The 11,189-nt window shown below is 45.0% G+C and overlaps 1 protein-coding gene across 3 annotated transcripts in view; it reads left to right on the plus strand.

The window, feature by feature from the left end:
• Positions 1–11,189, plus strand: part of Carmil1 (capping protein regulator and myosin 1 linker 1) — a 262,924-nt gene that overhangs the window by 169,394 nt on the left and 82,341 nt on the right. For all 3 annotated transcript variants that reach the window (XM_050142253.1, XM_050142251.1, XM_050142252.1), the window contains 5 exons: positions 1,007–1,110; positions 4,007–4,084; positions 4,215–4,291; positions 7,605–7,709; positions 10,065–10,134. In XM_050142253.1, the coding sequence (XP_049998210.1) occupies positions 1,007–1,110; positions 4,007–4,084; positions 4,215–4,291; positions 7,605–7,709; positions 10,065–10,134 (434 nt within the window). The remainder of the gene's footprint in view (positions 1–1,006; positions 1,111–4,006; positions 4,085–4,214; positions 4,292–7,604; positions 7,710–10,064; positions 10,135–11,189) is intronic.

Raw genomic sequence — 11,189 nt, forward strand, 5'->3', positions numbered from 1 at the left:
ACATATATATGTATGTGTGTATATGTATGCATATAATATATGTATATGTATGTATGTAGCACTGTTCTGGAATTTAACATTTATCATGAAGGGCTCTAGATTCTTGCGGGACAAAAAAAAATGTGTCTTTGTATAACTCTACGTTTATAAGCAATAAGTGTTGAGTTGATAGGCAGGGAATTCTTCTTTATACCTGCTTGAAATATTTCTCAATACATCTGTCTCCGCTTTTTCCACATCTCAGTGTTCAATCTCCCTGCAGCTCAGGGGCCCTTTACAGGTTCCCATTGGAGCGATCACCCCTCGGCTTAGTTAAGTTCAGCTTGAGCCATCTCTGATTATAAAACTTTATAGTGCGTTAAATGAAAGTTGTCTCCTTTAGCCAGGCATGGTGGTCTGATCCTGTGATCCTAACACGCTGGAGGCAGAGGCTGGAGGATTGCTTCCTGTTTGAGTTTGCCCTGGGATACCTGGTGGAAACCCTGTTTCTAACCACAAAAGGAAGCAGTCTTTGTGATTCCTGCACACTGTGGGCATTTCATCCCACTGTTTACAAATCCACTTCATTCCAAATTTTACCTTGAACAGAAATGCACTTAGCGCAATATATTCCTCTGTCGAGTTCCCAATACTTAAGTCGCACGATTGACCAGTATTTGCCTGTGTATCATTTGACTATTATCACTAAGTCAAGAATCATCTGGTAGGATTGAATGTGTGCTCAAAATCAGCTAGGTAGGTGGCTTTCATCACTCTGGGACTTGAAAGTAAAACACTTTTTGTTCTTGTATAAATTGAAGACTGAAGTGCAGGTTGTCTGTGAGAAGTCTGGCTCCCAAGAGGGATTCTCCAGGAGTTCCAAATCAGTGGTCCCCTCCAAGAACAGAGCTCTGGCCCTGCAGGTCTGGGCAGTTCGATTTGACTCTAGGGCTGTTTGTGGAAGCTCACAAGCCTTGTTCTGTTTCTTCGAGTGGATGCTGAGCTTGGATGGTTTCTCTTGTTGCAGGGGTGAACAGCCTTTGTCAGTCCCTCAGTGCCAACCCTCTGACTGCCTCTACCCTCACCCACCTGGACCTCTCAGGGAATGCTCTCCGTGGAGATGACCTCTCGGTAAGATTTCCTTTCCTCTCCAAGGGAGCCATTCTTTCTAACCCTGTCACCCCAGCTTGTTCCTCCACCACGCTCTCAATCGTGAAATGTTGTGAGAACTCCGAAGCCTGCCTCAATTGAATGTAGCCCTGGCGAGATAATTAAGTTGCTTTTTTACTTAATGGTGCTGAGGTCACATCCTTTTGGGAAACAGTTTCATCAAATAGCGTTGTTGGGATACGTTTGTTTGTTTTGAGAGAAGCTGTCAGCCTAGAACCCATTGTGTATCAGAATGTTGGCTTCTAGCTCAGGGTGATTGTCCTAACTTAGTCCCTTCGGTGTTGAGATTGAGAATATGAGCCAAGCGCCCAGCTTTTGTTAGTCACAGACTAGCCCATAAATAAGATTAAAGTAGTCAAGAGCCAGGCGGTGGTGGCACGCGCCTTTAATCCCAGCACTTGGGAGGCAGAGCTGGGCAGATCTCTGTGAGTTTGAGGCCAGCCTGGTCCAAGAGCTAGTTCCAGGACAGGCTCCAAAGTTACAGAGAAACCTTGTCTCAAAAAAAAAAAATAAATAAATAAAAGTAGTCAGGAGCTACTCATTAGAGTTTGATTTTGAAGGCATAAGTAAGTAAGTAAATAAATAATAAATATTTTTCCCTCAGTTCTAACAAGATGTTTTATGTACTTGCATAGCAATATAAATGTTCGACAGATCTTCCTGTTGTGTGGGGGGTTAGTTATAGTTCATTACATGGTAAACGGTCCCTTCTAGTCACCATGCTAGAGTTCAAAGAAGTCTGCCTTTGGCAACAGGGCATGCAGATCTTGAGCGTTTGGAAAGGACCTTCATTTGTGTACTCCTACACCACAGAGATGAGAAACACCCGAATTTATTCTCATTTCTTTTGTTTTACTTTACCTATAAAACAGGGAATGCAAAATGAAAGCTCTGTTTGTGTGTGTGTGTGTGTGCGGGCATGCGTGTGTGCGGGCATGCGTGTGTGCGCATGTATTTAATTTGAGCCCTCCCCCTTCACACTTGAAATCCTTTAGCAGAGCTTGTTTCTGCTGCCTTTTGATTTTCCCTTTGTCATTTCTGGTGTCCACTGATGATCCTTAAACCTACCTCCTCCCAAGAGAAAGCAAAGAGTTCCCTGGGAAAGACCCCAGCCTTCATGGTGGCACCGCGAAGGGTGAACGAGGTGGAATGTTAGATGTGGCAGCACATTCCTGGTGTTCAAGAGGCTGAGGCAGGAGGATTGCATTGGGAGTGAGGGCAACCTTTGCTATATAGTGAGTTCCAGGCCAGACTGGGTTACAGAGTAAAACATAGTCTCAAAAAATAGAGTAAGAGAGATGGCTCAGTGGTTAAGAGTGCTTACTAGTCTGGCAGAGGACCTGGGTCCAGATCTCAGCACCCACATGGCTGCTAACAACCATCTATAATAGTAGTTCCGGGGGATCTGATGCCATCTTCTTATTTCTATGGGTCCCTCTATGCATGGATACGGTGCACATACATACACTCATGAGCATAGTCGTAAAATAAATATTTTAAAATAAAATAAATGAATCAAAAACAAAAACAAACAAAAAGAAGAGGCTGATATTAAGTAATAAGACTCATCTATAATAGGGACACGAACAATGATTTCAGACAACAAAACAGCTCCACGTTTCCTGGTTCTGGGTACAGCTTGTCCCAGATAGCCTCTGGGTACAGTGGAGTGCAGTGAAGGGGCTGAGTGACTTGGGCTCCCAGCCAGGGACACCGAGGTTCTAGAGTCCTCATCAGGTGCAGACTCGGCCTGCTTTCTGGGAAAGCCACATGTTAAGGGCCCCGTCACTACTTCAGGGAGGAAGAGCTCCCCCAACTGGTAGAGGGAAGCAAAACCACACCAAAATAAAGGGGCCTTAAGGAAGGTCTCTGTAGCTGGAACCTGGAACTTCACGTAAATAAAGGCAAAATGTTTCTGCTGAGCCAGACGCTGCCACCATGTAGTCTGTTCTGGGCCTCTGGTTACTCCAAAGCATCTGCAGGTTTGTGTTCCCTTAAACTCCTTGCTGGAAGGAGTTTCCTGAGGTACCATAGAGTCAGACTGTCTCATTTAATGAGTGTTGGCTCTGTCTGTCAGCATAAGCTTGTGTGTGTTTGTGCCAGGTGCCACTCAGGGAAGCAGGGGAGAAGTGAAGGTTGTCACCTGGGGCAAGAAACTTGGACTGTGTCATCGGGGAATTCTGGCTCCTGTTTACTCCGGGGAAATTAAAGGACATCAAAGGGATTTATTTAATTGTTTTCATGCCCATTTAAGGTTGTGGCGGTACAGGGGGAAGGTGTCAGGAAATTTTAGGCATTGCAGTGCCCCCAAAACAAGAAATTTTAGCAGTACTTTAGTTCTGGGTTCTTTTCTTCTGTTTTCCTAATAGTTTCATCAGGACAGTCTTGTTAAATTTTTAGAAGTCACTAGGGATGGAACAATCACTATATTGGAGAAAAGAGAACGTAGCCTGAGACCATCTCCAGCCCAAATTCAAATAGTATTTTCCTCAGTACTTTGATTGACTCGATTTTGATGGACTAACTGCAATCCAGGTGGTGTTCCAAACTAAAAAGTTAAAGTTATTCGGCAGTGCTCAAATTATATAGTAAAAATTGAACTAATCAAGAGAACAAAGTCATGTGGCAATAACATTCCTCTTGGCCTTTTTTTTTTTTTTAATGCCTGTTTAATTTTTCTTCACGTGCCCTTTGGGTTTTTCTCCTAGGGAAGGGGCTAGAATAACGGCAAGTCTGCAAACCTTCTGAGAAGCAGATAAGAAGGTCGGGGCATGCAGGTGACTGTGTTCTGAAGCGTCACCTTGCGTGGCGGTATGTCTTTCTAGAGCCTAACATTTGCTCTTTTGCTTCTTTCCAGCACTTGTACAATTTTTTGGCCCAGCCCAATACCATCGTTCACCTGGACTTATCTAACACAGAATGTTCTCTGGAATTGGTAATGCTCTTTCTATTCCTCGGGCTCTCAGGATGCCTCTCTGATGGGGTGGAGGCCCGTCTCTTTAGTAAAGTTTTCAATGGGCCTAGGATTCTGTGGGAGTGACATCGTCTGCCCCTTTCTTCCTCAGGTGTGTAGCGCTCTTCTCCGGGGGTGCCTTCAGTGTCTAGCCGTGCTCAATCTCTCCAGATCCGTCTTCTCTCACAGGTATGGCTGTCTCCTTGCTACCATTGCTGTCTTAGAGCCCCTTCTGCTGATGAGGTGTGAGGTTAGTGAGCATAGAGTGATTGATGGCAGGAGAATTGGTTGTTGCTTAAGACAGAGTCTCACACTGTAGCCTGTTTCAAACTCACGCCAGTCTTCCTGTCTTGACCTCCCAAGAACCCGGATTACAGGTTGGTAGACCATCATACCCGGCTTGGGAACTAAATGTTGTACATGGAGGATGGTCTTACATCATAGCTGTAAGTTTTTGGGTCTTGAAAATTAAAGGTTTTTGTTGTTGTTGTTGCATCTTAAAACACAACTTAAGGGGCCTTGTCTATAATGTTAGCCTTCTTATATGAACTGTAGATATGTGCGTGAATTCATATACTCGGTACTCTCTTAATATAGTACAATCCTTTTAAAAACATCTATAGCTTCTTCTCAGTGATGAGGTTAGAAGAAAATATGTATGGCTTCTGGGAACAAACAAGAACGGTCACCTTGGAGCTCCTGGTTGTGATTTTTAGGAGGGGAGGGCTAATTATAGCGTCCCTGGTTCCACTGACATCTCAGCTCCAGACACAGTACGTCGGATGCAGCAGGCTTTGTGAACAGCGGCCACTTTGCATTGAGTGAGTGATGAAAAGCCCTTGAGCTCACAGGGGCGGCATCCCTGGCCATTCTGTGCATTAGTCCCATTCAACCCTCACCCTGCAGGACCGTGAACACGTGGCATGGATTATCTTCTGCCCATTATACGCTTTAGTGATCTGGGGTCCTGCCTAATAATAGTGTTTTCTCCATATTTCCTAGTTAATCTTTTAAAAGCCTTCTATATTCAAGAGAATAACTTGATTCGTTTGGAAAATTCAGTTTGGTGGCATGTTTTATTTCTATACTGTGCCTTGTAAATATTACCAATATACATTTCCAAATACTCTGGGTTCATTATTCAAGAGTGATATGGACACTTCTCATATGGGGACACATGCCCGTAATCCTAGATGGTGGAGGCAGGGGAGTTGGGAGTTCAAGGTGTTCCTTAGTCACATATTGAGTCTGAGAAAAGCATAGACTACATAGGACTCTGTCTCAAACAAGCAAACATAACCAAAAAGAGAGAGGAAGAGACGGGCCCTTTTACATACCAAAAATATGCTTCCAAATCCTCAACAGAGTGACTTAGAGAATGTCAAAGTCTGGGAGACAGCATGGGGAGAGAGTGTTCAACCTGGCTGTCCTGTCTTATATGTTTAGAGGCAGGTCACGAAGCCTCACTTTGACAGAGCTGTAATTGACTGAGGAACTGAATTACAGGATGACAGCTCCACTTATAAAGGTTTCTGTATAATCAGCTCTTTGGAGTTCGGTTGATGTGGTTTCTGCCATGACGGTCTTCAGTGGCACTGTGCTTTGCGTGTGGCAGAACGGTGCTAACACATCGCCACGTCATCCCGATGAAAGATTGTGATTAAGCCATTAATACTCAGCACCTCGCTTAGATAGACTCCTGGAAGCACTTGGTAACTCTGTTCAGATTAGTGAGTGCGTACTGAGGCATAGATTGTTAGCTAGGCTCATCAGGTTTTGCTCCCAAATGATTTCATAGTTCTGCCCATCAGGAGAGGCTGGGTAGTTCTGAGGGTCCCATGTGGGCTGACCTTGTCACCTTCAGCCTGGGAGGAAGATGGAACGGAGTGGGGGGGGGGGGCGGCAGGACGAGCCTGGCAGTGTGTGTCCTGGCTCAGAAAGCTGCCTACTGAGAGTCACATCAGATCCTTTCACATTCCATTGGTCGCTGAGGCTCACAGGGCTAAGCCACGGTCACTGGAGTGGTAAGAGGTCACTGTCTCTTTCTTATAAAGGGAAATGAATATTAGGGAATGTTCGAACCACCCCAAAGGAGAGAAGCAGGAAGAGAAGGATTTCAAAACAGCAATGCAAACTGCACTTACTTACAAAAATAAATAAATAAATAAGCAGGACTATATACAAGCTGGCAGGCTCTACTGTCTGGAAGCAGCTCTCTGAAATATCTAATGTCATGTATCTGACCAGAATGCTGCTTATTCCTAGTTGACTTTTTCCCTTCTCAGGTCAAGATCCCCATGACTTACATTTTCCTTTCCTAATAGCTGGGGATGGTCACATTTTAAGACATTGATTTAGAAGCGCTCAAGTATCACAGGTTTTTTTAAAGACCTCTGCACATGCAAAATGCTGGTGAATATTATGAGGCAGACCTAGGCCCCTGAGGTGCCTGCTGCCCTCTGTATGACTTGCAATCGTTTTTTAAGTAGCATCATGGGCTTCAGCTAAGTGCTTCTTGCTGCTGAGCCAATCCCAGTTCTCAGAGAATGGAGCAAGCTAAGCCTGCACTCTTCCCTGTGGGTGCTTGAGGCGAGTTCCTTTGCAAGACATTGTAGTACAGCTTTGGTTCCGCAGCATGGCTTGATCCAGTTTTGACTGACATGGCAAGAGGAAGCATCGTCCAGCCACTTCATTTTCTGCTTTGTCTTTATTCTACAATTTTGGCCTGGAATGTTTAGGTTTAAAGTGTGAGTGTGGTAGACATGGGCTACTGGTCATGCAGGCTCGATGCCATTCAGTTGTGCTGTTCCTCAGTTCCAAATCAGGTCACCCTCTCATTGAGTCCACCTGTTTGACCGACATCCGGTCCATAGCAAGAGTAAGATGACTTCAAGACAAATCTAGCTGTGGTGGTGTATTCCTATTCCCCAGCACTTGGGAAGTGCAGACAGGAGGCAGAGGAGTTTGTTTGGGGTTGTCTTTAGCTGTATAGTGGATTTAAGAGCAGCCTGGGTTGCATGAGACTGTCTCAAAAAACAGAGCTGGATCTGTGACTCAGTGATAGAGCACTTGCCTCTAGTGCATGGAGTCATAGGTGGAGTCTCCAGTACTGTCAAAAGTCAAGAGGCAAACAAGCAAATGAACTATCACTAAGCCCACTGCCCAATGCAGCATCAGTCTGCACCACGGATACCGTCCAGTGATAAAGGTAAATGAATGAACCTTAATGAATACCACATAATTCTAACCTCTTTTTTTACATGTTTCTTGAAGATTAGCGGACTAAAATACAATGAGTTTATTAGATATCAAGAAAAGGAATAAATTATTTTGTGGGTTTGAGGCCCTTAAGTAAGCATTTAGACACTTGTTCCTTCTTTAAAGGTCTATTGGAGATATGACTTTGTGGATCTCACGTCTGCGTACCCAATAAGCAGGACAGATAGAAGATAACCCCTTGTTTGATGCTTGTGTTGTGTTTTGTTTTTGTCTTTTTTCCTAGGAAAGGAAAGGAAGTCCCCTTATCTTTCAAGCAGTTTTTCAGCAGTTCTCTGGCTTTGATGCAAATCAATCTTTCAGGCACGAAACTGTCTCCGGAGCCCTTGAAGTGAGTGGTTCGTCTGTTGTCTCGAGAGCTTTTACAGTTACAGTAATGTGCCGTAAGGAAGGCAGAGCACGCCTGCGAGAAAGCCTTCTGAGGCAGGAGAGTGACTCACAGGCTGACAGTATTGGGCACAATGGGTGTTGCTGTATCTTTTATTAGTCTTTCTGTGAGTTTTGGCCTTCTGTAAAAGCTGTCACATAAAGGTTGTGTCCCGGGCATGTGTAGAAAGAACACAGTGAACCCCATTCATATGTAGCTATTGTGGAAAAGTGAGGAGAGCTTGAGATAGAATCTCAGGTACCACTGTCTTTTTAAACCTCTGTCCAGCCCATTCTGGTTACATTCTTTTGTGTATACCTTAACCAATGCTTAACTATTCCTATAGCTACTAGTAGTCAGATGTACTATATATCATACCTATATATGTATATATACATATATACATGTACACACCACACACACACATATACAAGGACATCAGTTTGCAGCAAGATAGTTATGGATGTGGAATAGGCAACGTTTGGCTGGTGAGGTGGCTCAGCAGGAATAAGCTCTTGCCACACAATCCTGACAACCTGAGCTTCACAGGATCCATGTGAAGGTGGAAGGAGAAAACTGTCCCCCAAAAGTTGTCCTCTCACCTCCATATATGTGTTGTGACATACTCATACAACATCCACACATGCTAACACGTGTGTGAATGGGAAGAGAGCACTGACTACTCTGTCCTCTTTGCTCACTTTGGCGTATACACACACACACACACACACACACACACACACACACGTGCATGTACACACCCTTCAGGGTCCGTATCCTACATATATTCTTTTGCACTTTAATCATATTGTTGGCATACTCATTCGGCTGACATTTATTTTGAACCCATCACGTGCTTAGTCCCTTTTGCCCATAGAGTAGATTAGGAGACTGGCATGTTCAGGATAATTTTAGTGTGCACAGTGTTTGAGTCTTTAATTATTGCTGACCCTTGTACATGAAGAATAGCTGCCCATTGGCTACTGAGGAGTTCTCACTGTGTGCCCAAGGCCTGAGAATTGCTGCAAGGACAAACTCTAAGAACCTCCCTTTTGATCCTACATATCCTTTACCCTTGCATTCTATGGGTGGAGGTCCATTCTCTGGGATCATCAGGAACAGGTGTTACTCCAGGTAGGAAATGCCTGGTAGGAGACGGTTAGTGCATGCGCTCTCTGCCCTGTGCCCTGGTCATTTTCACATTTGGCTCTTTCCTTTCTGCTGCCTAAGTTTATCCTGAGGTCTTACTGAAGACTTTTTTCAGTTTGTGGAATTTTTTTTTAATTTTTAAAAATCTTGTTCTTACATTTATTTATTTAGTGTATGTATGTGTGTTTGTGTGTATGTGTGTGCGCATGCTGAGTATGTGGTATATGTGTAGAGGTCAGAGGACAACTTGCAGGAACTGAGTCTGTCAATCATCAGAGTGACTGGAATTGAACTCGGGTCATCAGACCTGGCATCAGGCGCCTTTAACCACGGAGTCTCTGTTCTGTAGAATCTAAGAGCTGTTTGACACATGTAGATCCAGGTGTGCTCAACTGTATTGGACTTTACAGAACTGACTTGGAGCCGTGGAATCAATCCACTTTTGAGCTTTGATATCTGGGCAATGAATCCAGTCCCCTGAACCTGCGAACAAGATAGCATCTGCATTGTGCAGCCGGTGGCTGGACGGCCAGGATCTGGGGCACAGCTACACGACTCGGGCCTCCTCATCTCCAGGGTGTCTGTATCCTCACCTGCACATTCTGTTCAGTGACTTAACAAACTCATCTAGCTCTCGCTTCGCCCTCTGGAAAACTGTGGGGCCCGACGCCCTCGCTGTCTATTCCTTAGGGAAAGCCAGCCTCCCTGTGCTACACTGTAGCAATCACCTAATAATATTCCATAAGGATCATTAAAGCTGTTCACAAGCAGATGCAGGTGGGACTTTATCTACGATGAACACAATTTGATTTCAGTATGCAATTAGGTGGGCTGTGGGTTTATTTGCATAGGAATAGCAGTATTTTCAAGGCTTGCATTTATGATGGAGTCACCTCCTGTCAGAGAGAAGAATGCAGAAGTGTCACGTGCCTACGATTGTCAGAGACAGAATGCAGTTGGCATTTTCAAAAAGTGAGAGGGTGCTTGGTGTCTGACCCGGGTTTTAGAAAATGTGTTCATTCTCCAGGCTTTATTCAGTGTGCTTGCTGTGTGTGTGTGTGTGTGTGTGTGTGTGTGTGTGATTGCTTTGTGTGGGTGAGAATGCTAACGTGTGCATATTGTCATTCTTCCTGTGAAGCTGTACCTAATATGTGTGTTTCCTTCCCTCAGGGCACTGCTCTTGGGCCTGGCCTGCAATCATAGCTTGAAGGGGGTCTCTCTGGACCTCAGCAACTGTGAGGTAAGACCACCCTGGCAGCACTCTGGAGCAGACAGCGGCCTCGACATTGTTTTTGCGTTCTTCCTGGGAAAGGGGGGATACTGTGATTCCACGGGGGAGAAGCGAAGCAGAAAAACACATTACACAAGTGTCGCATATTCTGTGCTTTGCAATTTTATCTACAAGTCACCATCGAGCACCTTCCCATTTACATTCAAGAATGCGCTTTTAATGACTTTCCCCTCATTCTTGGCGCCTCTTGCCTGAGTGTTTTATGACGAATCCCCATGATCCAAAGTCGTAAACGAGCTTCACCACAGTGAAGCACTGCAGCACACCGCATTGCTTTCGGGGGACGGGCGTGCAGAGCTGATTTTGGGTTTGTAGGATGTAAAACAGAATGGCTCTCTTGTTAACTCTTTTTAATATCTTAGCTTAAGACAGGTGCTCTCAAACAGCTCTTGAAATTACACGGAAGCTCTGAGCACTTCCAGAGGCTAAAGTGTGTATTAAAGGACACTTAGACTTTCCACTTCTGGGAACTGTCAGTTCATATGGAGATCATCAAGACAAGCCTGGCTTTGCCCAGTGTGTCCTCCCTGTCTCTTCTTCCCGGGCTCTCTCTTTTCCTGTTTGTGCCTTTCGGTTTACTCTGCCATGGTCCCCACTAGCCCCTCTCCTCCTTAAGGCCACCACTTTGAGGACCTAAGTCAAGGCCAATCTTCCTAATAAACCCATCAGACTGCGTCATCCTAGGTGGCTTGGCTGATGTATTAGTCACTCGGCTCATTTCTGTGGCAAACATCTGACAAAGGGAACTTAAGGAAGCCAGGTTTATCTTGGCTCACCGTTCAAGGCTGCAATCAATCGTCTCAGGAAGGTATGGTGCAGAGAACCAAGCAGCTGTGACGCTGTTGCCATAGCCAGGAAGCAGGGAAGCAGGCAGCAATGGATGCTGGTGCTGTTTGTTTTACCTTCTTCACTAAATCCAGAACCTCCAATTCATGGGCTGGTTCTGCCTGTATCATGTGAGACCTTTTCTGGGAATGCCCCCCCCCCCCCCCGCGGGCCCAGAC

Source organism: Alexandromys fortis, unplaced genomic scaffold, assembly GCF_014885135.2.
Source record: "Alexandromys fortis isolate MF-2015 unplaced genomic scaffold, M_Fortis_MF-2015_v1.1 scaffold_5, whole genome shotgun sequence".
NCBI lineage: Eukaryota > Metazoa > Chordata > Mammalia > Rodentia > Cricetidae > Alexandromys > Alexandromys fortis.